At 34.2% G+C, this 26692-nt stretch overlaps 2 protein-coding genes across 4 annotated transcripts in view; one reads left to right on the top strand and one right to left on the bottom strand.

The window, feature by feature from the left end:
- The first annotated feature begins 1808 nt into the window (after positions 1-1808).
- The window catches only part of spg (sponge), a 52137-nt gene continuing 27253 nt past the window's right edge, over positions 1809-26692 (top strand). For 2 of the 3 annotated variants that reach the window (XM_053747067.2, XM_053747068.2), the window contains exons 1-4: positions 1809-1992; positions 2827-2910; positions 3218-3411; positions 4636-4784. In XM_053747067.2, the coding sequence (XP_053603042.1) occupies positions 1956-1992; positions 2827-2910; positions 3218-3411; positions 4636-4784 (464 nt within the window). In that variant the 5' untranslated portion in view covers positions 1809-1955. Of the gene's footprint in view, positions 1993-2826; positions 2911-3217; positions 3412-4635; positions 4785-24989; positions 25196-26692 lie in introns of those variants that run through there. The other variant, XM_053747069.2, reaches the window with a different exon arrangement.
- Inx3 (Innexin 3) lies at positions 6912-25197 on the bottom strand. Its single transcript, XM_053747074.1, has 9 exons — positions 24809-25197; positions 20596-20783; positions 12722-12918; positions 11705-11830; positions 10195-10290; positions 9751-9861; positions 9307-9443; positions 8656-8803; positions 6912-8416 (listed from the first exon to the last, which is right to left on the bottom strand). Exons 2-9 carry the CDS (start codon positions 20756-20758, stop codon positions 8231-8233), a joined length of 1164 nt encoding a protein of 387 aa, XP_053603049.1. The 5' UTR covers positions 20759-20783; positions 24809-25197; the 3' UTR covers positions 6912-8230.

Here is a 26692-nt window from a genome sequence, read left to right on the forward strand (position 1 = left end):
TAGATGTGAAACACAATTAACATATATTATAATCAGCACTCGGATCACAGTGATAACCTGTTTTGATATGTACCTTTTGCTATGTACATTATGTAGGTACTTTTATATATTATTAGGAAAAAAAACATTGTAAGAAACAATAATGGTAAGCCGATCTGGCATAATAGGGACCAACACTGTTCAAATGAGTTTCTTTCGGCATTTCTTCTCAGCAGTGGTCGTTCCGAAATGCCAGTAGTTTGTAGCTTGTGAGAAATAACTATAAATATAAAAATTGACGAGCAAAGTGCCTGTGAAGGTTTAATTTCTGAATAAATGATTTGAATTTGAACTCAAATTATTTTTATTACCTATCATAAATATCACTATCGTACTATTTCTGATTATTTGTTAACAACCGAATCGATACCGTAGATGTGCTCGAGTTCAACTATTGATAATTATCAATAGTTGAACTCGAGCATTTTTTAAAGCAAATCATTTATTTATTTTACATATAGCGCCATTAATCAAAATAAAACTAAATAACTATTCCAAACTTAAAAATAAACTTCTTATCGAGGGTGTAATTGGTAAAATAAACTAAATAAAGTATATATTCGACAAACGCAACCGCGGGCCTTTTCTAAATCGACAACAACAATGTGCAACACTAGCTAGACGCTAGATCATCGCTAGACTGATGTTAACATGGCAGTCAACCGACAGTGACTGTTTATTTTGTTAGACAGTGACAGTCAAATGACTTTTCTAATTATACCTTATACACTTTGCAATTATGTATTGGGAAATTTTTTCGCCTACCTCAGAGTCCAAGGTTTGGCATAAACGGGAAAGAGTATATAGCGAGTATTACTGCACATTCATCCCGCCAGAGTACAGGACTATATATTAGCTACACAAAAGCTTCGCCGCTTTTGCTATGTCAATTAAAACATTTATTTTAGAGTACTTTATTAATCCTTTTATTATGTAAGCGTTCGTTTGTGAAACAATGTAGCATATTCGAGTGCCGAAATATTGAGAAAAATCGTTTTCCACAAGATAAAAAACTTTGAAAACTATGGGATACGCCTCACGCTGTAAAATTTTCGAGCCAATAAACGGTCGAAAAATAATGGGCTTCATACAGGTAAGATCTTCAGTCAAAATCAAGAAAAATATATCAGTTTATGACCACAGTTGACCAAATAATGCGGAACATAATCTAAAATAGTGTTATTATTTTCAGGATAATCCACTAAATCCTTCCTTTTTCGATTAAACTCGCAGATTACCACGATTGCGTAGAAGGTATTTTGGGTCGTAAATCTGCAACAACATTGAAAATTTGCGCTTTTTGCCTCCATTGGCAATGTTTGTGTACCTTAGTTGTACCCTGAGCTTTGCGTAATATGTCCTATTGCACGAGTACACACAATGGGATGAATGGGTACATACTCCGTACAATTACTTACTAAATCCATGTGATGAGCAAAGCGAGCGAGTGCTATAAACAACAAAGAAATGAAAAATATTTGGTTCCCAAGATTCGCAACACCCACTGATTTAAAATATTTCATTGAAGGCAACAACCTAAATGTGTAAGGTTAGATGTATGATAATAAATAAATAAAAACACCTCACATTTTTGTTTGATTTATTTGGGTTCTTCTTATGCTTTTTCTTTATTAGGTTATATCATGATAAATATTTACCTATACATTCAAAGTACCTTTTATATAGATAACCGACGTCAATAAAGGAAAACGTTTTTATCTCGCGATATTTTTTTACGATATCAAATATTTTTTTTATTTCGTTTCGGAACGTACTTTTGAATCTGTCAACATTAATGGCAGCGTAGAGTATAGTTTTTGTGTTCGTATTTTTATGCATTTTGTGAAAAAACTGCAATGTTACAGTGTTAATTATTTTCTTGAGTAGAACGAGAAGATCGTTCTGAGTATAAGAAGATGTGGATACCTTTAAAATCTCCGAAATTGGGTGTCGGTAAGTCGTAGTGGAGAATTATCTACAGCAATACGAGACATTTATACATCCTGTTGCCCCTGAGCAATAAGCAGCGGAAATGTATTTACACGACAAGAATATTAAACTATTCTCTTCCCTAATTATTGATCTGTATGTATTACAAACTGATAATTTCTTGATGTTAAGAATTATCTTCACAGGCTCTCTGTGTTTATTTATGTATTTACTACTGTAAATACATAAATAAACACAGAGATCATTTAAGGGAACAAAGAATAATATTATTTTGTTGTAAAACTTTATATAGAAATAAGGACTCTAGGTACATAGCATAATAATGATTTGAAAAAACAGAAGACTTTCACAAAACATGAACATACTGTAGAGACACCAAAAAATAGAGTACTTAAGTACATATTTAGGAAACTTACCTGTTTTTGTGGATATAAGTCAAATTGTAAAAATTTTCAGATCAACAGAGCCTTGGCCTTCAGTTACATGTAAATACAGTATCTGAATAGGACATGTCATTATGTAAAATTATATATTCATATCACATTATTAAATAATGTGTTCATATTTTCCCTTAAATGCAATTTTTTTTTAAATTAGACAGCCTAGCCTGCAAATAATAAACTGTGGGATTAGTTCATTCCCACAGTTTATTCAAATTCAATTCAAATTCCAAATTCTTTATTCAATTTAGGATGTTTTACATCACTTATTGATGTCATAGTAAACAGATGTCTTTCTTTCTTTTAGTTGTTAATTGCTAGCACTGGAGTAATAACTGAGAGAGAAGTAATAATTCAAGAACTTAATTTATTTAATGTACTTAATTTATTTTTTCAGGAGTTTACAATTGGAAAGGAGATGTTCGATCAGGTTTGCCAATTGAAATTGGTGAGACTGTCCAAATCCTTGAAGAAAATGGAGGTAAATCAATGTTTTATAATTATTAACTGGTAACTATAAAATTTCTCAGCATGATACCTACTATAGCCCTTCATTCACTTTCAAATAATATCAAGCAGTTGGTAGCATTACACAAACTTTTTGGAAACTTGGATATAACGTTGCACTATGCCTTTAATTGCTTAATTGACAAGTATTTTTATTGGCAGTAGTCCCCTCAATCTACCTATACCTTTGCAGAACCTTAAAAATTTAGCTGACATCTCCATCTAACATATAAACGAAATAAATAGAAGCTAGTTTGATTATACAATGTTATTATTTTCAGCTTGGTACAGAGGATTCAGTACAAAAAACAGATCAGCATGGGGTATTTTCCCAGGCAGTGTTGTGTCCATCAGACCCTGCACGGTCAAAGGTACAGGAGCCACAGCCATTGCGGAGTTGAAGGATGACCCATTGGTGAGGGAGATAGCCTGTGTACTCAGAGAATGGACCAGGTTATGGAAAAAGCTTTATGTGGTGAGTATTTAATTTTTTTCATTTGTATTCATATATATGTATTTCTTTGCTATGTCTACAATTTTATTTAGGTTTAATATACCCATATTTCTTAAGGAGATCGAGATCGTCTTCAGAGGTTAGAGAGATCAAACCATTTGAAAAGACAAACAATTGTGTTTGTAACATAACAAATGTATTTGTTAGTGTTTGTAGTCTCAGTGTAGACAAAACTTTACATTTTTCATGTTGAATCCTGCTCAAAAATGAATAGATGTAAAAGATAAAAAATATGATAAATAGGGAATGTAATTATATTACTTTTGATAAAGAGAAAATAATTTTTGATACTTACACATATACATACATACACATATTGATTAAATAGTAATATGGGGACTTTCTTAATCTTATCTTACTACATTTGTGATCCAGTCTATAATTTTAAATAAGTTAGTGAAACACGCAAAAAGTATTTTATTTTATCAGTGTATTTTATTTTCTGTTAAAAAGATGTGTTTAAATTTTGGTTATTTTGACATGTTTTATGTCTATTATCATATATTCTTAGATTCTGAAATTACAGAAGAGGTAAGTTTCGAAGTCATACAATATTATTTAGCGCAATAGAAAAATCAAATTACATATTATAAAACATAGTACTTTGCCGCTAGTTATATTTTAGTGATATAAAGTACAACATTTTTAAAAATCTAATTGTAGATTATTATAAATGTTAATCAGTAAACCTGAGAGTTCTAGCTCTGCTCTTTTTTACATTTGTATTTTGCAAATTATGTCATAAATTACTTTTATAAACAAGTGTCAATACAACATTAATGACATAAGGTATTAATATAACAATGTAAGTACACAATAAAGTACATGGTCAAAAGGTATACTGAAACTAAAACTAAAACTGAAAGAAATATACATATATATATATATATATATATATATATATATATATATATATATATATATATATAATAAAAGATCGAACTGACCAGTTCACAGTTGACGCGTGAGTCAGCCATCGCGAAGCTCAACCACAATAGAGGGAACCTCCCGACCCGATCCACGTTTCAGACATATGTCAATAAGAAATCCTAACGTTGCCTATAGGCATAGGCCTATAGGCATATAGCTTATAAGCTATCGAGGCCATGTCCCTTAGTCGGGAACAAAGGCCTATTCTAGGCCACGATTTTTAATAATATTGATAACATTTGTCAACCATTGCAGGAGCGCGAAACCTATCGGTTCAGCGCAGTCGCGAAGGTGATGAGAGAGTTGTTGAGCGGTCGACGAACCCTGCTCGCGGGCACTCTCACACAGGACCAGACGAGGGCGCTGCGGCTCAAACTGGTCGCCAAACTGGACTGGGGGAATCGGTAAGTGCTTCCGTTTTTACAGAGGTGTTGAACTTTGCACTGACCTGTCACCGTTCAAGTGTCAATTAAGAAGGTCCGTGTACGAATTGGTACATATGAATCAATTTTGCTGCATAGTCGTATGAAATTGTCACGCCTGTATGTATTGGCTAGTGTACACGTGAGTTGAAATTTCATACAATTTTGCTGGATATTTGTTTTAGATTTACCGTGTATTTGTCTTGTTACATCTTAGTATTCGTCGTGTCAGGATGTTCAACTGTGGGACTTGTAACAATATTTTCAAGAATGTATTCGTATCGACAACAATAAATTGCATAACGGAAATCAATAGTTTCTTTTACGTACGATGCTGGTCATTTGCCTTAAAAAAATTGCCGACGGCAATGCTCTTACTTTGTCGCAAAGACTGTATTACACACTGTTATTAAAATAGAAAAGATGTTTTAGTACAGCAGTGGTTGTTCAACTGTTTTTCTGTTCTAGATTCTCGTTGTGTCGTTTAACCCGGTTTCCTTTTTCTTTTTAAGGAGACTATAAAGTCATTTTGCTCTTGACTAGTGATTGGCTCGCACTACGTCTCTCTTTCGAAGATTGTATCACTATCATTTCAGGAAATCACACCTAGCGTATATCCCGAACCAAGGAGTGTAGTACGCGCAATCTTTTGAATAATAGTCCCGTATATGTGGCGTGGCCTTAATTGTGGCTATCATTGTGTTTAAACTCAGATAGACATTTATCTAGTCCAATTCTAGTCAATCTAGTTCTAAAATTGTATTAAGATAAATTGCGAGTAAACAGGATTTGTAGTATATATCACGCCAGTGTATGAGTTATAATGAATGAAGTGCCGCGCCGTCAACTGATTGTGTAATAGATAGGTTTTTTCTGTGGGAGGATTATTCGTCATTTTTATTGCATGCTTTATCACTCCATATGACCGGAAGTTACAGCATGGATATTTATCTCAGTGGAAAATCCCTCGTTTATTTTCACACAACATCTTTTATTTTAAATCCCACTAATATTAATTATAAACGCGAAAATTTGTGAGTATGTTTGTTACTTAAAGCCCAAATGGCTGGGTCTATTTTTATGGAATTAGGTATTGTGTAGCCCTTGATTAACACATAGGTAGCACACGCGATTTCCGTAGGTTTTGATTAAAAATAATTTTTAATCGCGCTTTAAATGGCGCTACTGTGCATAAAAATGTAATTATTATTTTTTAATATTTACACCGTGAGTAACACCGCGGTGTGCAGCTAGCAGCTGCTGCTAATTACTACTAGTAATAAATAAAAATAAGTTAAAAATAAATAAAGTTTTCATTAACTATTTCTTGTAGGTTAATCGCAGAGTTGATAATGGATTAGAGTTGCTTTGTTACCTTTTTTGTGCTGTGATATAATGATCACTCATAATATCAAGTTGACTCATTGTTCGAGTTGTGAGATCAGAATTGTTACCTTTGTTCCCCAATGTTTGTCATTTAGTAATAATTTTAATACCTGAGTACTACTAATATTATAAATGTTACGAATGTTTGTGAAGATGTATGTTTGTTACTCTTTCACGCAAAATAATAAAAAAACGTATATTTTTATAGGGAGCGAAATCCCAGGGCGCAGCTAGTACATTCATATTTTTCAAGGGCAATATTTTTTTCAAATATACTCATTAACTAGCTTCGCTCCCGTGGGAATTTCGGGATGAACAGTATCCTATGTGTCATTCCAGGTTATAACAACATTAGGATATCCTCGACATAATATTTGTAAAATAACAATTAATAATCTCTAATTGTTATCAATATTCCCAAGCCGAAAATTTATTTATTAATTTATTTTTACTGCAAAAAACAGGTAAATAGCGGACTTAAAACTTTAAGGTTTTTCTACCGGTGAACCAAGAAGCGATTCAGAGAAAAAAAGAACGTCTTAGTACTGATGGTTATTAAAAACCTGCAATGATTTTTGTCTTCCCGTAATTTTCAGACGTGTGACTTTCAGATACTGTATACTTTTTAATTTTCATCATATCAGTTACAAGCACTGGAAGTAGACTGCTGATCCGAGATTGAAACATTTAATAGGAAAATTAGGCCTAAATAAAAACCATATATTTCGTATAATATTTTATTTGAAAATGTAACTTACTATCTAAATGTACCGAAGTAATCCTTGAACAATTACAATTCGTAGTAATAGTAAAGGAAAGGAATCAAATGAAAATGAACCTAATATAAATTGCATTAAAATCGAATCATTAATTGAAATAATTATACTACACTAACAAATTGATTGAAAAAAAAATGCAGTTTATACGTATAAATCATACCTACGTATAAATTATACAAATTGTGTATGATATAAAAGACTATCAATTAAAAATAATGTAAATGAATGTCTTATATAAATATATAGTTTATTTCGACAAAATCTATCTAATCTTATTTAATCACCTTAACAATAATGAATAGACAGAACTATATATACTTAGTAGTTATATAAAGAAAGCTGCATCTTTGCAGTACATATAATTTTTTACAATGGCACTAAGTTCGAGTACATTATTAATTTGGGAATTCCTTAATTTATTGTCTGTCGCATTTTGCACCTCTTGGATATTACACTAGAATAAAAAAAATATAATATATTGGATAAAATGTCTGAATATTCTGTCTTTTAGTTAGTTGGAATCACAGACTTCGTACAATCATTTTCACTGCCACATTCATTAAAAATACTACCCTAATGAGATTTATGAGACTGCTAATGTCATTTCTCTGCTTACATAAATCTTAAAAATATTGAATTAATAGTTCCAGTGCTTACAATCTAATAAAAAGTCAGCGGCGTGGCTAAGATAGATCATTTGTAAATTCATCAAGGATTTCATTGTAATAATCTATTACTAAAATTCGTCAGAAGGCAAAAACCAGCTTAGATTCACAGCATAACAACATCGTGTTATTATTATGTCACTATGTTAAAATACTTAACAGTCTTCATCTATGTCGCTATAGACTATAGTTAATAACGCTTGTAATTTTCCAGTTCATAACGTCCAATCACAAAATTCACTCTTGCTTCGTAGAATCGCACAAAATGAGACCTAACATAAAAGCCAAGTCTACAGGCGGACTGTGGCCAATCAATTCAACAATTTAATCTAAATACACATTTTAAAACGGAATGTCATGAAACGTTGTAATTACCTGATTCTTCCCAGAAAAAGAGCTATAAATATGGCCCATTTTTAAGGCCTTTGTATTGTATTGTTTTTATTTATTTATTTCATGCTTATTGCTCTTTTTCAATTTTGAAACTGGCAGGTGAACGCGTAATATAGAAAAATAAAAACAAACTAAATTACATCTAGACGGAAAGCGGTCTTCGTAGTTTCTAAAAAGCGCCCACCTGCCTTCATATTTTTGTCGCTTACGTCTCTGTCTCCTTGGAGAACTTGCCGATGTCAGGGTAGATGGGGCCCATTTCGAGGGTGGATGGGGCGGATGGCGCGTTGGAGCCGAGGTGCAGCCGTCGTGATAGCTCGTCTAAGACCTCCCCGAACACACGTAGAGACATATTCTGACCGAGTAAATGCAGGAGTAGGAAGTCGCCAATCTGAAAATGTAACACGTTCTATGTTGAAGAAAGGTATATAAACAGCTAGAGCAAAAATACTACATACGAATGAGCGAACGAAAATGAGTATTCACAAATTTTAAAGATTACTTGGTTCATTGCAGTTAACAATATTTGCGTATCGAATTTTAAGGTGACATGAAATGAGTCCATTGATAACTTTCTCGAGGTTGTCTATTTCCTTTTATTTATCAAACAAGGTTAAAAAATAGACTGACCTGGGTCTTTCTAACGAGGGCCTCAACGCCTTTTGGTGTGCCGAATCGGAATCGTCGCTTCAGAATCGTCTCCCGAGTTCTTGGCATGAGGATCATTGCTGCGGAGTATATCAACACCAGCCCGGACACCACTGACAGGATTATGAACCTGGAGTTCAAGGAGAACAGCGAAAATTAGATTTTGTGTGAGACAGGTCCAAGAAGCTCTTGTATGTGTACCTGTGTACTACAATAAATATATTTGATTTGATTTTATGTATGAATAATCGAGAAGAGAAGAAATATGTAGTTAACGAAACTATAGACTTATAGCATTGAATTCAGTAATTTTTTTTTTAATTTCTGTATAACCGAATTATTTTATAATCATACTAATATTTAAACATTACTTTAGTAAATTTTGGAATTATTTAAGTAATATAATAAAAACATCTTTTTAGATTTTTTCTTTCTATGCTACAGTGAGGGTTGCTAATTTTCTTGTCCTCTTATTCATAAAAAGTTAAAGCACAAGCTAAAAGTATGTCTTGTTCTGTCAATGACAAATTTTGTAAAGTGCGATAGTGACAAAACATACTACAGTTTAAAGTGTGCTCTACCTTTTCTATGAACAAGAGTGTGAGGCTACTAAACGTAGGTATACATACGTACCAGAACCAAAGGAAGATGAATATCTTCTCGTTGAGGATGTTCAGCGCAAGGACACAGAGAGCGTCGTGTTTCTGGATTGTTCCCGAAGAACCGTATTTGTGGAATGTACACTTGGTTATTCTCGGGAACACTTCGATCTGGAAGTATATTGATAGTAGTTATAGATTTAGATAGCAGCATAGTTTAAGATGTCTAATTAAATATTCCACCTGGTAGTAACACTTTCTATAATATTTTAGGTTTTAAAAAAGTATATATATATATATATATATATATATATATATACATATAAAAATATTTTAGATTTTCTTTAAAACCATGAGTTTGTGAACTAAATGTGTGTGTTATAAAAATTCCCCAAACTTAAACCGTCCCAGACTTATGACTATTTTTACAATAAAATATTTTTTATTATGTCAAACTATGTGGTATGTATGTACTTACCATAGGATCAGTACGATCTTCTTGATTCCTATTCGAAAATTTGACCACCTCAGTTCCGTAAGTCAAGAAAGCTCCTCCGAGGAATGTGTCCAAGAAGAATATGTTTCCAACCTAAAATAATAGTAAATTATATTTCAAAATTAATTATTAAGCTATTGTAGGATGCTTCTTTGTTGTTATCTGTTAGAGTAGGAAAGTCTTTTCTATCTCGTTTTTATTAGCAAGAGATGAATTAACTATCTAACATGCAAATTATGTATTTTACTGTTATCTTCCTAATGAGCGAGTATTGTGCGAAATGTATGTTTGTCACTCAATGGCAGTTTAACCGATGGGCTTTGACAAAAAAATATTACCCGGCATGTGTAGAATATATCAAGACTATCTATATTAAATACCGATATTTTCGAAATACCAATCTCACATAAATAAAAATATACTTACAACGTTGATGAAGTTTAACACTTCGCAGAAGAAATATCCGAATGAATAAGCGTTGTGCATGTGCAGCGTATCCATTAAGTATTGCACCAGTCGGTTCTGTAAGAAAATTGACAAATATGTTTGTATATTATACCATTAACCAACACAAAAATGTTTTCCACATAGCATTACGTCACGAATCTTATGATTAAAATGGCTATCTAATCTGTCTCTCGTGTTCACGGTTGCATTTGGGGCTGACCCAGCGGTCAGCGTAAAAGTAAACCTTAAAATTTTGAATGTCGCGGTGAGATTTACAACTGGTCGCCACTGTCTGACGTTAACTCTCCTTGGGAGCGCTATTGTTGTCTATCAGTCATCAAGGCTATGAGTCCCGTCGTAATATAGTCGCCTCGTACGTTGTCCACCGGAGGATATGGAGCGGTCCTATTCTATACGCCACCAGAAATGGCTATACTTAGACTTATACTTAAATTATTATAATATACAAAGTCCTCTGTTCTGTTCTCGCAATAATTTACTGCGCGTATTTTCATGCGGTTTTCACCAATAGATTGTTGTGTTGACCAAGTTTAGGTGTATATTTTTTATGCTTTTACTCGGGCGAAACCGGGACGGGCCGCTAGTATGTATAAGTAACAAGATTGCTAGCCACACTATGAGGACTATCAAATTCATATTCTGTTATCTGATATTTGACAGATTGCCTACAAGGCTATTCAGCACGAGTCCCAAGACATTCCATTTGATTTATCTCATTAAGGTCGGTCATCTTTAATTGATCCTTATATCAATTGTATTAAATTGGTTAGATATACAATGCCAGTCGGACAATTAGGGCCGTTGAGAGAGCACCGTATTTTCACACTTTATAGTACCATGCTGACTTTTGCGAAAGTGTTACATTTACAAGCCTTTACTACTTGATGAACCAAATTTTGCATATATTTGGTTACCTGTATGGGCATATGGGTACTTTGATTTATAGAGATAAATGTGACTGTGTCTGAGGGATTCATCGAGTGCAACGCTGCAAGAATTCGATAATGGAAAGAATGTTATTACATTTATTTAAACAACAATAAAATCTTGAATTGACGTGAAAAATGTCTATGAAGATCAAATTTCTAAATAAATTCTTTGGCTTTGACTGTCATTGCCATTGTACAATCAAGTAAGACATCTGCGATATATTGTTTTGTCATGTTTACTTGAAATGACCGCATGTACATTATCTTCCTTATTAGGTACTAATGGGTTATCTTAAACATTTTATGACTAAAAAGATTCCATTTTAGTTTTATATACATATTCTATTTTAAACCTAACGGGTCCAATATAATATTAATAATCATGGCCGCTAGTCTTGCGATATTCGCCTCTATTAACCGCGATATCTATGATTCCTTTTTTTTACAAATCTATGATTGTCAATTTCCCATCTGGCAGGCTTCGGCCAGTTATCATGACTATATCTGACTGTGACAGAAATATGTTCCGGTTGCTTTACCTGGCGATCGCCTTTGTCATCAGAAGGCATGTTGGCAACAGTTCCTCTCATGCCGTCGGAGATCATGCGAACCTTGCCCTCCTCCCAGTTCTTCCAGATCCAGTGGGGTATATAGAACAGCATTCCCTGAAAACGACAAAGTACACTTACATTACTATATTTTACTAATTAATAAATGATATGGGGTATGACTACCTCTACTGGCACGAATTTAATTTAAGAAGGAAAAACAAATCAAATATAACAATGAAATTTTCATTTACTAATAATACAAAGTATTTTATATGACTGAATAATCAGGGTTACTACTTAAGTAGTATTCCTGATTATTCAGTTCTGCATAATGTTCGTGGGTTTTACGTGCGTGAGTATACACTCACGTAACTCCCAGACTTCTCAATTTCAATTTTCATGTGTGTCATGCCTTGCTCGTGTAGGTTGTCAGGAACCGTCTGGCATACTAAATTGTCATGTACCTACTAACAAATTTGCTTCTTTGCTACATGTTTTGTGCCTTTTGACCCCATTTGGCGCGATAACCTCGCGCTACTTTTTATCGCTTTTATCAACGGTTGTAAGAAAAAATGCATTTGGCGTGACACGTTTAGCAAATGAAGCGAATCCAAGATTTCCGACGTTGTTTGAAAATACTTATCTCATTAGCTTTAATCTACTATGCTAGTATACCTATCTATGTTCTGTTAAAACTCGGTGGCTTTTATTCACCAGCCAAATTTTCGACAGTCTTATTATATTATGTATTCAAAAAGCAGGTGCTCTATGTCGTCATCTAAACTTGCTAGGCATTCAAATTAAGCTGATGTTTAAAAAGCCAAAAAATATGAACAGACAGTAGTGGAATAAAAAGACATGTGCCAACATCATTTTAAATGGGATTTGGTAAGGAACAAGAAAAAGTTTAAAAAGCCAACATGTATTTAAAATATCAGACTTAAATATTGATATAAAATAGACAAGTTGTCCTATAATCGTCATAAATTAACCTTGGAAACTTACTTGGAAGAACAGCATGAAAGGCACCCACTGGTAGTAAGCGTGGTGACGTTTTTCCTCTTCATAGTCATTGCCAAGCCCCGGGTGGGCGATTCCTTTTGCGTTGGAGTTGGGCAGTGTGAAGGTATACGTGATCCAGCAGAATGTGTTCAGCACGTGGCCGGGAATCGCCCCGTCGTTGATGCACGAGATCGGCTCACCTGGAATTAACAAAGGCAGGGTTTAAATAATGTCATGAATTAAAGTATGAAATACTATTCAAGATTCTTCGATTGCCAATTCCAAATAAGTAGTGGGCGCCAATATAAATCTTATGAGTATAGCTTCAAATATATAGTTCAGAAAAAAATGTAGCCTGAAATAAAATAAAATGTTCTTTAAACTATGTAGTTTAAAGAACATTTTATTTTATTTCAGGCTATTAGTGAAAATTTTATGTGTTGCAGTAGAAATAAAGAAAATCAAATTGTAATTTATAACAATAATAATTGACGGATAAACTTTAAAGATACTATTGTATTTTGTCCCTTTTCCGATTCCATAAGGTTCGCCACAAAACCTTTGCAATTTGCACATTATTATGCAAGATGTCATTTTTCACCGAAAGTCGTTTTTTACATGCATAAAATATGCTTAGCCTCTGATCATAGCGATATGTCACTAAAGATGTACACATAAATTGGAAGCAAAATAACTGAATTTAATGTCAATTCATTATTTAGAAGACGTGAGTTCGTCTTTTAAAAAATGGGTAATTTTATTACTATTATTTGTTTCAAGCGAAATTAGTTTGATAACGTAAATAATGGTCAAGTGGTCAGCGAAAAGCTCACACCTAATATCAGTGACATTGATGCGTATTACGGAGTTGTTCTCTTGAATATGCTTCCTGATAAGATTGCTAATTTGTGAAATGTTTTTATTAGGTAGAACGCCTTTCGTTTGACATTAGACTAGGCAGCGGATTTAATTACGTGTATAGTCACCGTTCGTTTTTTTTTCACTAAACCCACAATGTATAAATTATACTGCCTCTAAACCAAGCCATAATTCATATGGCTTGGTTTAGTTTCACATCTTTATTTTCATTATAGAATGTGATCCTTAGTTGTGACTAATACAGTTTGATTAATCCTTCTTACATCATAACATTTTTCCCAATTACTTTTTTTTTTTAAATTATTACTTATTTTAGTAAAAAAAACTTGTGACTTTAAAAATCCTTACTGATTTATTTCAAAATGTAATGCTCTTTCCTTTATCCATATGGAAGATTAATAATACTCATGCCCTTGACATACAGGGTGTTCTACCAACAAGTGACACCCACTCGACCTCGACATTGCACCAGTCGTTGGCGGATGCGCTAATATGGTAATTTCTGTTGCATCTGCCCCACCTGCCGCAATTGGTGGCCCTGAATCGATTCACCTTGTGATGACTCTATTTGTGGTTATATGTTATGTTGTGTTTAACTAAAGACCTTTGATGTGGGCACTGAGCGTCCCTTTTAATTCCGCCTAAAACGCACCATTGTGGGATTCAACTTTACGTTCTTCTAGTCATAGTTCTCAGAAGATTTATAAATAATTTACATTATTAATAATTTCAGCAAATCTCGTAGTGAAGATACTTCGAGAGCACACACAAAATTGTTATTGAATATTGACTCAGATCCGATTATTTTGAACAGTTTTGATTTTCCTGTTAGTATTTTCGGAAACATTAATGTTAATGTACCTACGAAGTTACCATACAGAAATGTAAATTTATTACATTTCATAGCTTTGATGAGTAATCTAAATTTGTATCAGTAGGTGTGTCCGTGGTTCTACGCATTTATGATCAGGAAAATTTTCGGGATGGATGTGTGATGTAATACTTGCAATGACCACAAATAAACCACAAATAAACCATAGCTTTGGTATGTAATGTCGGAGTTGCTTATGTATATTATTTATGTAGGTGATTTATTTATATTTTGTTCGTTGTATACATCATTATCCTATTTTTGAGTACCTAATTACGAACTGGAAAAATTAATGTTGAACTAGCTGACAACGAAGCAACGAGTTTTCGTAATTAAATTGTTTAAGATGAAAAATGATGGTATCTTTAGAGGTCGTCAATGTCATTTATTTCCCAAGTCTCCTAAATAAGCATTACTGATTTGTATACGAGTACTGGTTTATTAAACATACACTAGATAATCGATGTTGAAGTAACTTTGCCCTTTTGTCATTCTATGTCACTGGGTTGGGCTAACATTGAACCACAGTATAGTATACTTGCAAACCAGTCGACCACAATACTAGGAGTGACCAAATGGACGAGATAAGCTTATATCTACTCTGGAATAGTCCAGGCCGAGATAATGATGTATGCTCATTACTATATTTTGGACACAAAGAATGTGTGGTATTTATGTAATTGTAATAAGTAGGCTGGTTCACGTTTGTTGTTGTATCATAGTCGAAGATTGTATTTTAAATTATGATATGGCACTCATTAAGTATTTCAGATAAAATTTTGTATGAGATTTATCCTTATTAATATTATAAAGAGAAGAGATTTGTATTTTTCTTTGTTATGAATAAAGTCAAAAACTACTGGGCCGATTTTGATGAAATTTGGCACAGACAGACATAGGTTTTATTCTGGTTTTACTCGAGCAAAGACGGGGTGGGCTGCTCGTTGTCAATAAAATAAAATATTATGATGATCAATTTCAATAAACAAAATATCTAATTTAGTGAGATCCAATTTAGAGAATACAAAAACAGTATCCAGATTTTCTCAGATATTTAATTCTAAAAACTCGTTAAGCTAGTTGGTTCTTGGAACTTTTAATGCATTTTCTTCTATTCTATTAAATTTCCCTTCATATATATAGTCTCCTTTCTTATAGGGCGAACTGGAATATTGAGCATCCCGTGACTGTACAAGATTCTCATCTTGATTATAAAATTATAAACACACAATCGTTTACAATTATGCAAATAAATCAAGTTCATTACCCAAGCGTTCCATAAACTTGTTTATATTTCAATTACGTAAATGGCGAATACATGCAACAGAGTTTGATGCCGCATAAAGGCTATTACTGAACATAGCCTCTCCCAAACACTTCCATTAGGTATGTCACCACTCAATACCAAATATTTAATTTTTTCACAGTGACACCAATGTGGAATAAAACATTTTTATTTAGAACGAAAACGTAGTTATCGAGATTTGATGTCAAAGCAGCAATTTTGACCTCGTTAAAGCCGTAAATTGACTCATAAGCACATTTAGACATTAAGTGTTAATGAGAAAACACCGTTATTCCACATGATTCACTCATCATGCCATGCCGTCGGTCAATAATTGCAACATAATGTAACATTTAGCCATGTTTAGCATATATATGACAAGTCAAATTTAATAACTGACAAAAAATTAAGCCACAAGCAAGCGGTAGCTGTTTTTTTTTATCGTGGTCGCGTGATTTTGTCTCGCTAAACTTGTTTCTGTTTAATAATATTAGAGATCCTCCACAAAGACTAAAAGAACAAAGAAAAAAATTATGATATTTATAAAGTCGCTGTGGTCCATAAGTCTATCCCCGAAAAACCTATTTAATAGTATATAATAACGTGGCAAGTGGGGACAAAAGTTTTAGAATTTCTAAGAATATATAAAAATAACTAAAATCGCGCCGAAAATTGGCTCAAAGTTTGAAAAACTTTGAAAAAGTTTACTTCAGTTTCTTTATCAGATCAGATGTTTTGTAAAATAATGTAGACTATTAATAGGCTATTACGGAATCCCTGAATTCCCATGGAAGCGAAGACTCATAGCTGACCTGCTAGCAGGTTATAATGGTCAAATGGACCGAGGTCTGTTCCAACAATTGCGAAAAAGTACATCACATCCTGATTACTGCAACTGATTAATTGAATGATCACCGACTTAAAAGATGCAAATTACGGGTTTGTAGTAGGCTGTTCAAAGAGTAATCAACTTTGGCAAGAGTCTATAAACGAGTTAATTAGTTTTTACTTGAGGCTTCGTCCGCGTAATCGATTATTTCCAGTAGTCCCCTCTAGAAGTATTGTATTTTGGGAAAAATGTGAGAAATTATTTTGTACGAATTCAGTTCAACTTGTGCAGAACACTTCATAAGTGGAATGATATTTTACATTTTAGTAAATATCTATATCCTGTGCCATTGCGCATAATGCTGCACTTTGTGTGCAGCTAAAGGATGCAGATATAAATGGTTTCCGGAATAATCTTTTTTTATATTAAATGGGTTAATCCAATAATACATCCTACACACGATTCGACATCAATTATTCCAATTAAGTATATCAATACATTATTATAAATTATTGTGGAAGTGAGTGTGTTACTTCTTCACGCCTTATCTACTGTACCTATATTCTTGAAGTTTCGAATGCACTGCACACACATAGGCATGAATCTTTCATCCCGATAAAAGTACTGTTCCTGTGGGAAATTCACTCGGCAGAAGCCACGGGCAAAGAAATGTTGTAGTAAAAAATTAAATTACCCTGTCTGACATTTTGATAAAAATAAAGTAGTTACATATTCCTGTTATTTTATGTGGTAAAATAAGATTAACGATTTGATAAATATGAAATAAGCTGAGACCACATATTATTTTGTAGAAAACCATCGTACCAGTGTACTTGTTATGATAATTGCCAAGATCACACGTGGTAAGTACTGTGTGCACTGTGCAACCAGATCTCGTACAGAATACTAGTTTCATGAGCGTAGTGGGTCATGGCGAACTTGCAAGGCGGTGGACAGTCGATTCACACGACAGAAGTTACAATTAAAACTTTATAACAATTTATTAGTTCTGCAACACATACAACAGAAAGGGCATATCTCTTGGGCATTGTTATTATATATTTGATACATAATGAAAATGGCGATATTAAAATGAATGAAAGACTTAGATTCTTCCCAAATATATTATCCACACTAATCGTAGATTTTATGTTCTAGAGCTTTACTAATAAAATTTAGATAAATTTATTTTATTTTGATTATAATCCTTGTTTTTAAATACTATTGCTAATCTATCTTCAGGCCTTTTCCTAGATTATTAAATTCTAATATATCCGCAATATAAAAATTTTGTTTTATAACCCTCGACACCATTACACAATTTATGAGCAATTGTTAAACTTAGCTATAAAATACATAGATATAATTGCACGTCTACACGTTAAAGCAATAAGTAGTTTTAAATCAAGTCGTAAATTAGTTACTATGCGTCATAACCTGAATAATTCCCATAAGCAGTTGCATACTGCATAGCAACGCCTGGGTGTTATCGTTGCATGGTTGTTTTGATTACGAACACCTGAAGTTGCCTACATACATGGGGGCACGGATAGCTAGTTGCTGACTAAGTTAAAAGACGCTGAGTCGCACGTGACTTAATCATAAATAAGTTATTCGTTTAGGAAGAGAGCTACCAAGTTAGGTTAGTAACTGATGCCGATGTAACTATCTTTATTCTCATGTTGCTATTTGGAATGGCTATTGAATTTATTTTTGAGCAATACATGCCTAGAGAGAGAAGCCCATGTATACAAAAATGTAGTAGTTTTCTTTTCTCAGACGTTTTATTGGAGCCAGCTTGTCTGCTATTTTAGTTGTCTTTATGATTATCCCCTTTCTTGGAATCCGCTTTTATGATATAAATACTCTTCGAGGAATGCGGAAATCCATATACCAAAATTTTTATCACTATTTCAAATTCAAAATTCTTTATTAAATTTAGGATGTGTGAATATGCACACTATTTGACATTGGTTAGTTCATTAAATGTACTCGTATGCGAGTAATTGCCACTAGAAGGCAGTAGATAGTCGTAAAAGTTATATCTGATGTTTTTAGGCGCCTAGAATAAAATCTGACACCAATATTACCAATAACACTTGATAAGAAGAATGTATTTTCATACAATACGGAAGTTTTGATTTTTGCTGCCCATTCACACGATTGTTCGTGAGCGTTGCTTACATTATAATGTTGCACTTTTCATCTTTACGATACTAAAGCATTGTACAGGAAATTCGATTCCCGTGGGAATTTCATTATAAAAACATACAGGTTTTAGCTGGTGTTACAAATATAATTGTTGTATTTTATATATAATTATATTGATATTTTATTATATTAATATTTTATATTAAATCGACATTCAAAATTATTTTCATTTTAAGTACGTAATATTAAGTAATTTGATCTTTTTTGTAGAATAGATGAAAAGAAATATTATATTGGCAATTAATATTACTAGTGGATACTTCCATATCAGACAAAATAAAAGTTACGTTACCTATTTAGTTAATTTCCAATGCTATTATGACCAATTATAGGTCGCTTGAGTTACTAAGTCTAATAATAAATTGGCGTAAATAGTAAATAGGCTCGGCCAGAATAGCTAATATAATGCTCAATTTTAATAATTATTTCAATCACATTTAGGGTCATTATAGCTTGTGAGTTTATAAACAAGTTCACAAGTGGTGATTAAGTCAGTAGGTCTGTTTATGTTCACTTTGTGAAATGAGGGCCGAACGATAACAGACATAAACAAAACTACTACTTGAAGTGGCTAAAGAAAATTATACTTAATGATATGATGATGATTTGGCTACAAGCACTTCATGCCCGCTATACATTATCGCGATACAGTTCGCCAAATTTTGCCCAATTAGGCATATACAGTACTGGTTTTTCATTGAATCGTAAATAAGATCCCTTATTCAAACTACGGAATGTTCGTGCATTCGCGTCGACATCATCCGAGTTCGTTTATATTGTGTAGCCGGCATTCAATAAACATTTAACGGCAAAAAGTTAAAGTTATCTTTAATTTCTTCATCATTTACTGTGTTTTAATGGCGAGTAGGTTTAAGTACCAAAATGTGACGTCACAATAGCAACAGTACCACAAAATAATGAGTCATTGGCAGATTTTTTGAGCCAATGTAGCCTAATTTTGTACAATGCGTTACTAGCGAACAATTGTTCCTTGTGTTAATTTGTAATTTAAACAATTTCCTTATTTAAATTAGGTTTTGATTGAATGTTGCAATTGAATGATTGCGGTTTTCGTAAATTACAGACTTTTAAAAATTGTAAAACAGATGTTATATATCAATAATATAAATTTTAATAACTCCGTTTAAATCTGTGACTTAATTCATAACGGATACTACAAGTTCAATGAATCACTGAAGTTTATCAAATCACGTACGTCTATTTGCACAAGCAATTCATCTCAATTTAGGTAACTGTTACCTCGAAAGTGAACAATGACCTGAAAATGATTCATTTTACGGTAGACATGGTCTGGTCACTCTGTGAGATCTGTTATCTCCGCATGTGGCTATGTGCTAAATGATCTATGTATTAGGTCAACAGAATTCGGTTACCAAGTTCTAGTCTTTTTGATGAATGAAGGCTACGTTTTATTAGGAAGCAAATTGTTAATAAGCTTTCACTCGATTATTAGAATTTACGTTAGAGAAGCAAATTTCACAGTCTTTATGTGCTAGGTACAAAGATATTTATAAATATTTTGTATTGTAATTCTATTTGAGTATTTATCACTGCATTTTTTGTTCTATAAACAGTTCAGTAAAGTTTAAGGTTAATGTTATGCAAAACCGGCGACTAACGAGTGTTAACTGTACTTAACCATGACGCTATGGTTACAAACCTTGCTACTTTCGAAGTTAGAGAAACCAGACTGTTTTATTGAAATAATTTTAAACAGAAACTCTTCTAATGAAAACGTCAACTGAATTAGAAGACGAAATGTTTTAGGTCAAGACACTTACCGATAAGGTTATTGGCAGTGACCAGTATACAGCACAGGAACAAAATGGCTGAGGTGATTCTATAGTGCATTCTAAACACCATGTTGTCAATAACAGCTTTGTCGATGAGGTAGCGGACTTTGACGAAGCCCGCCACCGCTGACACCATACCCAAAAGCGCCATCTTGATTTATTTCCTCCCCTAGTATCTGAAATAATAAACATAAAACATCTTGTAAACAAGTATGTAGATACAAAAGACATAACTTACAATAGCGTACAAGGGTTCACTATAAATAAACGTCACAATGGCTGACAAGTGCCATACGCGACCAATACTGAATTAGAAACATAAATGGTACACTTTATTACTGTTCCGATTCAAGAAACGTGCGTAACAGCTGTGTAGGTAGTGATATCCTCCTCAGTTTCAATGGCTTAATTTTCATGGGAACAATTAGTGACATGGTTGGTGGAAGTAATTTCCCAATAGGAGTCATTGAACCGTTATCCGAAACTAGTATAGATGCAGGTACGAATACCAGTGTCCCTCTATCAATGACCTCACACGTAATTTAGAGATGTGGCTTCGTCGCCCACGCCCGCATTAGGCTCACAACTTTGCCGCTTTTTATAAAGTCATATTTTTTTCTTCACGCTTTAACTTGAGATCTGTCTGGTCACACACGTGCAGGATTTTTGGTTGACCATTAAGAGCCAAATCAGTTTATACCTCTAATTAAACATTTCAAGGATATTTTTTCCACGAATAAAATGACTGTATTGTATTTGGTAATTTGATGTATTTAATTGAAGAATAAAATGGAGAACCACCCGATACAGTCCTATCTTGAATAAGCAGGACATGGTCTGAGAGACAATTCGTAATAAATAGATCTAACCTTGGTGACATCTTGATTTCGTTCCTACGCGGTGTCACATGTCCCGTAGATCTTATTTAGGGCGATCATTGGGGACCCACGCATTATAGTATTTTCAATATGGACTCAATTGGCATCGTAGTAAATTGATAGAGGAATGTGCCAGAAAATGGGTCCTTTGAAATTAAAAACGAAATATAAAATTTCGATCATGTTATGTATGGTTACTAGTTTCAGATTGTAAATTACCCTGAGATATTTTAGTTGATATGATACCTGCTCAAATTAAGTAAGATTAGCATCATTTTTATATTTGCTAATGTAATCTTGTAATCGTGTTTGGATCGACTGTGGAGGCGAATGTTGCGCCTGCGCAGGGCATGTGGCAGGTCGTCGACCGGCCGCTGCTCGAGCGCCTCCTGCGTTTTGAACCCCCCTCCCCAGCTATCCGCCCCCTGCTGCTTGGCTTCCTCCGAACCTGCGCTGATGCATTGCTGGCAAATTTTGCACGAAAACCTGTTTTACTAGTTTGCGCTGTTTTATTATCTAGTTTTATCATATTTAGTATTCGATTATGTAAAAGACCTGGCCATGTTAGTCAAAGTATACATAAGATTTCTTTTATTTATATTAGAACTTATCTTTACACACTTTTTGATGTTTTTTTATATGGTTATGTTAGACTTGTGGTAACAGTCCGGTGTCCTTACTTACATGTGAGGGCACCGACTGTTTGCATAAACATAATTTAACTGATAAATTCAGAGCTAGAGGGGAACGAGGTAGCACGGGGCACATTCCATGGTTTATGACAAGCGCAGACGCCGACGACGGTGGGCTGGCCGTGAACCTTTTGTGTCTCATTCCTGTTCATTTATTGTGGCAACCCAATGTACAGGTTTGCTTTCTCGTTAATACATAATAGATTTAGTTCTGAATAAGTTATAGCCCGTGTTTACGTCTTCCGTCGTATTCGTTTGGACGCCATATTTAGAGTTGCTCTATTTTTATGTCTTCCAAACCAAAACACGCGGTTCCCAAATGGTAACTTTATAGACGTCGGCGCGCACGCATTGAATCGTTCTTGAATGAACTCTAATCACCAACGATGAGTTACATTTGATGTCATACATATACTACAATGGAGACCTGCCGTGAGAAAATAATCTTCCTAATCATCGATTTTACCTGTTGCATTAAAGAAGTATTCATCAGCGTAAAAGCGTATCTAATGACACGAAATGTTTCGGTCTAGTTGAGAATGCTGAGATTTGCACAACGCCAGTGACTGGCCGTCTGTTGAAAACGTGTCTCCGTGCTCTCACGATTTCGACGCGTTAATATTATCCTATTGACCGTTCTAATGACCAAGTGTAGAACAAGGGAAACCTGCACACGTTGACCAAAGTTAGTCAATGTTTAAGTTAAAAATTTACAACTCTTGACACTTGTCTTATGTCAGTCACTATTTTTTCCTATATATTCTAATTGTGCTCCTAAAACTATAACAGTTATAATTTGTTCCATAATGGTTGTACAATTATATTCAATTGGGTGTCAACACTCAGGTCTTTGATCTCCTCGGTCGGTAACGCGCATCTTATAATTAAACTTCCATTGAGTTCGTTGATGGTAGCGTTTCCAAATTCCACTTTGTTTACTTCGTGAAACTATGGGAGCACGTGGTACGCGTACTCTGTTACCATATTACGCAAGGATTGGTCATTCAAACGTACCCGGTGCGTCACGGATTGATACCGATATGATCACATCCGTACCAAGATTTTCGTCACTGTCACCATGAATACACGGTACGAGTATGAGTGATACGGAAATGCGCTTTGATTATGCGGTTACGGCAACACAGCTTCGGTTTCATATATGCTATATTTTTATGTTCACGCTCCACATAAATTCTAGAATAGCTTCACATTTACCAGCACGTTTCTATACAATTTCTACCATTTTAAGGTCAGAGATAGGAGAAATACGCGGCCTGTTTGGTAAACAAACAATCGATGTCATGCGGGCTAATTCATAACACGTGCGTAGAATATACCATGGAAATTATCTTCGACTGCGAGACAACTTTATAAACAAACTGAATTTACTGATTTGTAATGACTTAAAATAATCTATTTAATGAAAATAATATTATTTCATTCGATGCGAATGGTTTAAAGATGAACAAGAAGAGAACCTTTTAAATCACGGTCAAGTTAAAAGGTCCTTGACTACCGTAGCTTCTATTTATCAATGTCCCTAATAAAACTTGATTATATATACTATCTTGAGCATCGATTACCGTCAGTCTACCCATCTTCTATGCAGTTGGCGCAGTGCGTGACGGGAATTCGTCCACTATGACCGGTTGTTTTTTTGTCTGTTTGACCAACACTCTCCCACACTATACTTACTTACCATTCTCCAGAATTTAAATTTCAAATGAGCTATTAGCCACGCAGGATGATTTTAATGATGCCATTTCACCTGTTATTCTTTGCTCAATGACGGCTTAGCTTTAGTCAATGTATTCACTGACATTTGTTTAGTGTTATGTCCAGTTTGCATTAACTAATTCCATAATTTGTAATGGTTCAACCATTACTAAATTAGTGAATAGGTAGTCAAATACAAAAGATCGGTAATTAGTCTTACTGCGAATTACACTGCGAATTTAAAAAGGAAATACCTATTTGTCCAAAACATAATAGGCGATTGTGATTAATAAATTGAATAGGAACTTATTAATGTCCGGGTTCATTCATAGCTGGTGAATTGTTTTTCATATATGTCCTTGAAGAGACCATCTTCAATGGTCTCTGAACCGTGAAACCAAATCACGTGTTATTTACTACAAAAGCATACTATTTTATCAAACATGTTTATTCATGATGATCTTTACAGTCACAAAAATGTTCATTGTTTTACTGCGGCCTGTTTGAATGGACTACGCGCTGTTCAATAATAAACCTTTTTATTTTACTTCGTATTGTATTTACACCTTTTCCCAAAAGCTTGCTTTATTCTATTCAAATATTGTTCCCGGTAAAGAGAATAGCGTCCCTCCCATATGACCGCTGCTCAGGTAAATGGGGACGATCCCTACCTGTGAGAAACTTAACTACCGGCCGCATCGAAACGTAACATTTCGAAATCATAACTTATCGATTGATTTAAGACATCAATCGATTCATTTACTCATCAGAAGAAAGCAGCCAGGGAAAAAAGAAACGAATGTGCAGCAGCTTTTGTTCCCGCACATGTATGCTGTCAAACGGCATTCCTTGCCTCGTCGATATGAGTTAAACGCGTCTCGATCCATCCCGCCGAGATTTTGTGACACAACTTACCTTTTTAAACTCAACAGTTACTTTCCGCCTTCGTTTCTCAAAATCGTATTAGCACTTTGTTTTACACAGCACAAACACTTATTCACATATAAATATATATGTCGGAAAGGTGTATTATTTACGTCATGATAATAATAAGCTATGTCATAATATTTAGCCGAGTGATTGTATTAAACGTTCGATGATGGACCGGCAGCTAACAAGCGACACACCAGCTGCCGCGGGGACGAAACACAAACTGGAAAGCTCATTCGTTCGGCCTACTCCTATCCTACTCGACGCGCGCGGTTATTCTCACTACCGAACACAACCGCTGCGTAAGCGCATATACTTCTATCTCTTTCCCTGCTACGGTGACGCTATCTATCTATCTTTTTCTTTGGCCAGGTGAGTGCACAGTAGTCAGTAGCCGGGAGATTCAACGGCGAACGAGTTCTTCTGACTTTTCGTCTCGCATTCTCTTCGTGATCGTGGTTACTTTAGATGAATTGTATGCCATTTTTTTGTGTGATATTATGATGACTGGTTTTAACGAGTGGGAAACGCTCGCGGCTGTTAATTAACACATTGTCGGATGCTGTAATTTGTAGGAGTCCCGCTCTAATGTCATAAGTTCTTTTCATTTAGACATGTAATTGAAATTATTATTGTGGCTCTTATCAATACCTACTTATTTTTGTAAGAATAGATATCAGAGGTTGCGTAGCAATTTTAACAGTCAAGAAACCTTGAACTTATTTGAAGAAAGAGTTGAACTGGAATGTATTTTCCAAGTGCCATAGCAACACCGCTTATTCTCAGGTATATCATCGCGAAGGCATGCGAACCTTATACCTGTTCCCTAGTGGATGCGAAATAAAAAAAACTTTGATAAATATCAATTCGTACCTCGCATTAGTGCTTGCCGATGATGTCTAAATATTTTTATTGAGTAATATAGACCACGTGCATTGTTCATTGTATTAGTTGTACTTCTGATTATAAATTTTACTCGTATTTGATTTATTGGTTGTTAAAAAAATGCAGTGGTGCAAAAATGTATTCTACTTTCATCTCGTTTGAACTTTTGCATGTCACATGAAATTTTATTTGCTGGCGAAAATATGTTTACTTTTGTTATTATATTTTTAATTTTAACGGTTTTTTCATCACAACTTTACTTTTTTCTGGCTATATTTTTGACAATTTTGAACAGTCTATAATTTAATTTTTTATTAAATAAAAAATTGGAGAAGAGAGAGTATTAAATTGTAAATAAACAATTGAAGAAGTATATTTATTAGCTTGTCAAGTACACAAACAAAGCTCAAACTGCTTTGTGCAACCTACTACATGACCAAGCGCATGACCAAGCGCACATAGGTACGTTGGTAAGGTAAATGCTTGGGCTAAATACCGATTTCATAAGTAATCGTGAAAAAGTACCTACGTGAACTTAGTAAGTTAACTTCAACTTGAAAAATGTTCTTTAATCATTTATTAAATTAAGTCTCCTATTATTTAGAGCCATTAGGTGTCCCATTGCGGGGTAAATGGGGGAGACCTTTATCCAGCATTTGGACATCTAATGACTATTGTAATATCTAATCCATTCATTTTTTATGTATGTACCTAGTGAAAAATAATTTAATATTTTCTGTGGGTTTCTTATTGACGAAAGAAAAAAATAAGTGATTTCGGAGCTCTGTCCTCAATTTCTTAAAACAATTGTCACTGGCTAAAAATGTTTAAGATACGTCTGGATCTCGGCACGTAGCGACAAAGAGACCAGTGATTGGCGACGAAGCCAGACGGCCAGCCACCGCGGCGGTCTCAGTAACTGGTTTCGCGACCTTTCCACTGCATACACCATCGGTCATTTATACTCCTTAAAGTCACATTAAC

Source organism: Plodia interpunctella, chromosome 6 (genome assembly GCF_027563975.2).
Source record: "Plodia interpunctella isolate USDA-ARS_2022_Savannah chromosome 6, ilPloInte3.2, whole genome shotgun sequence".
In the NCBI taxonomy this organism is placed as follows: domain Eukaryota; kingdom Metazoa; phylum Arthropoda; class Insecta; order Lepidoptera; family Pyralidae; genus Plodia; species Plodia interpunctella.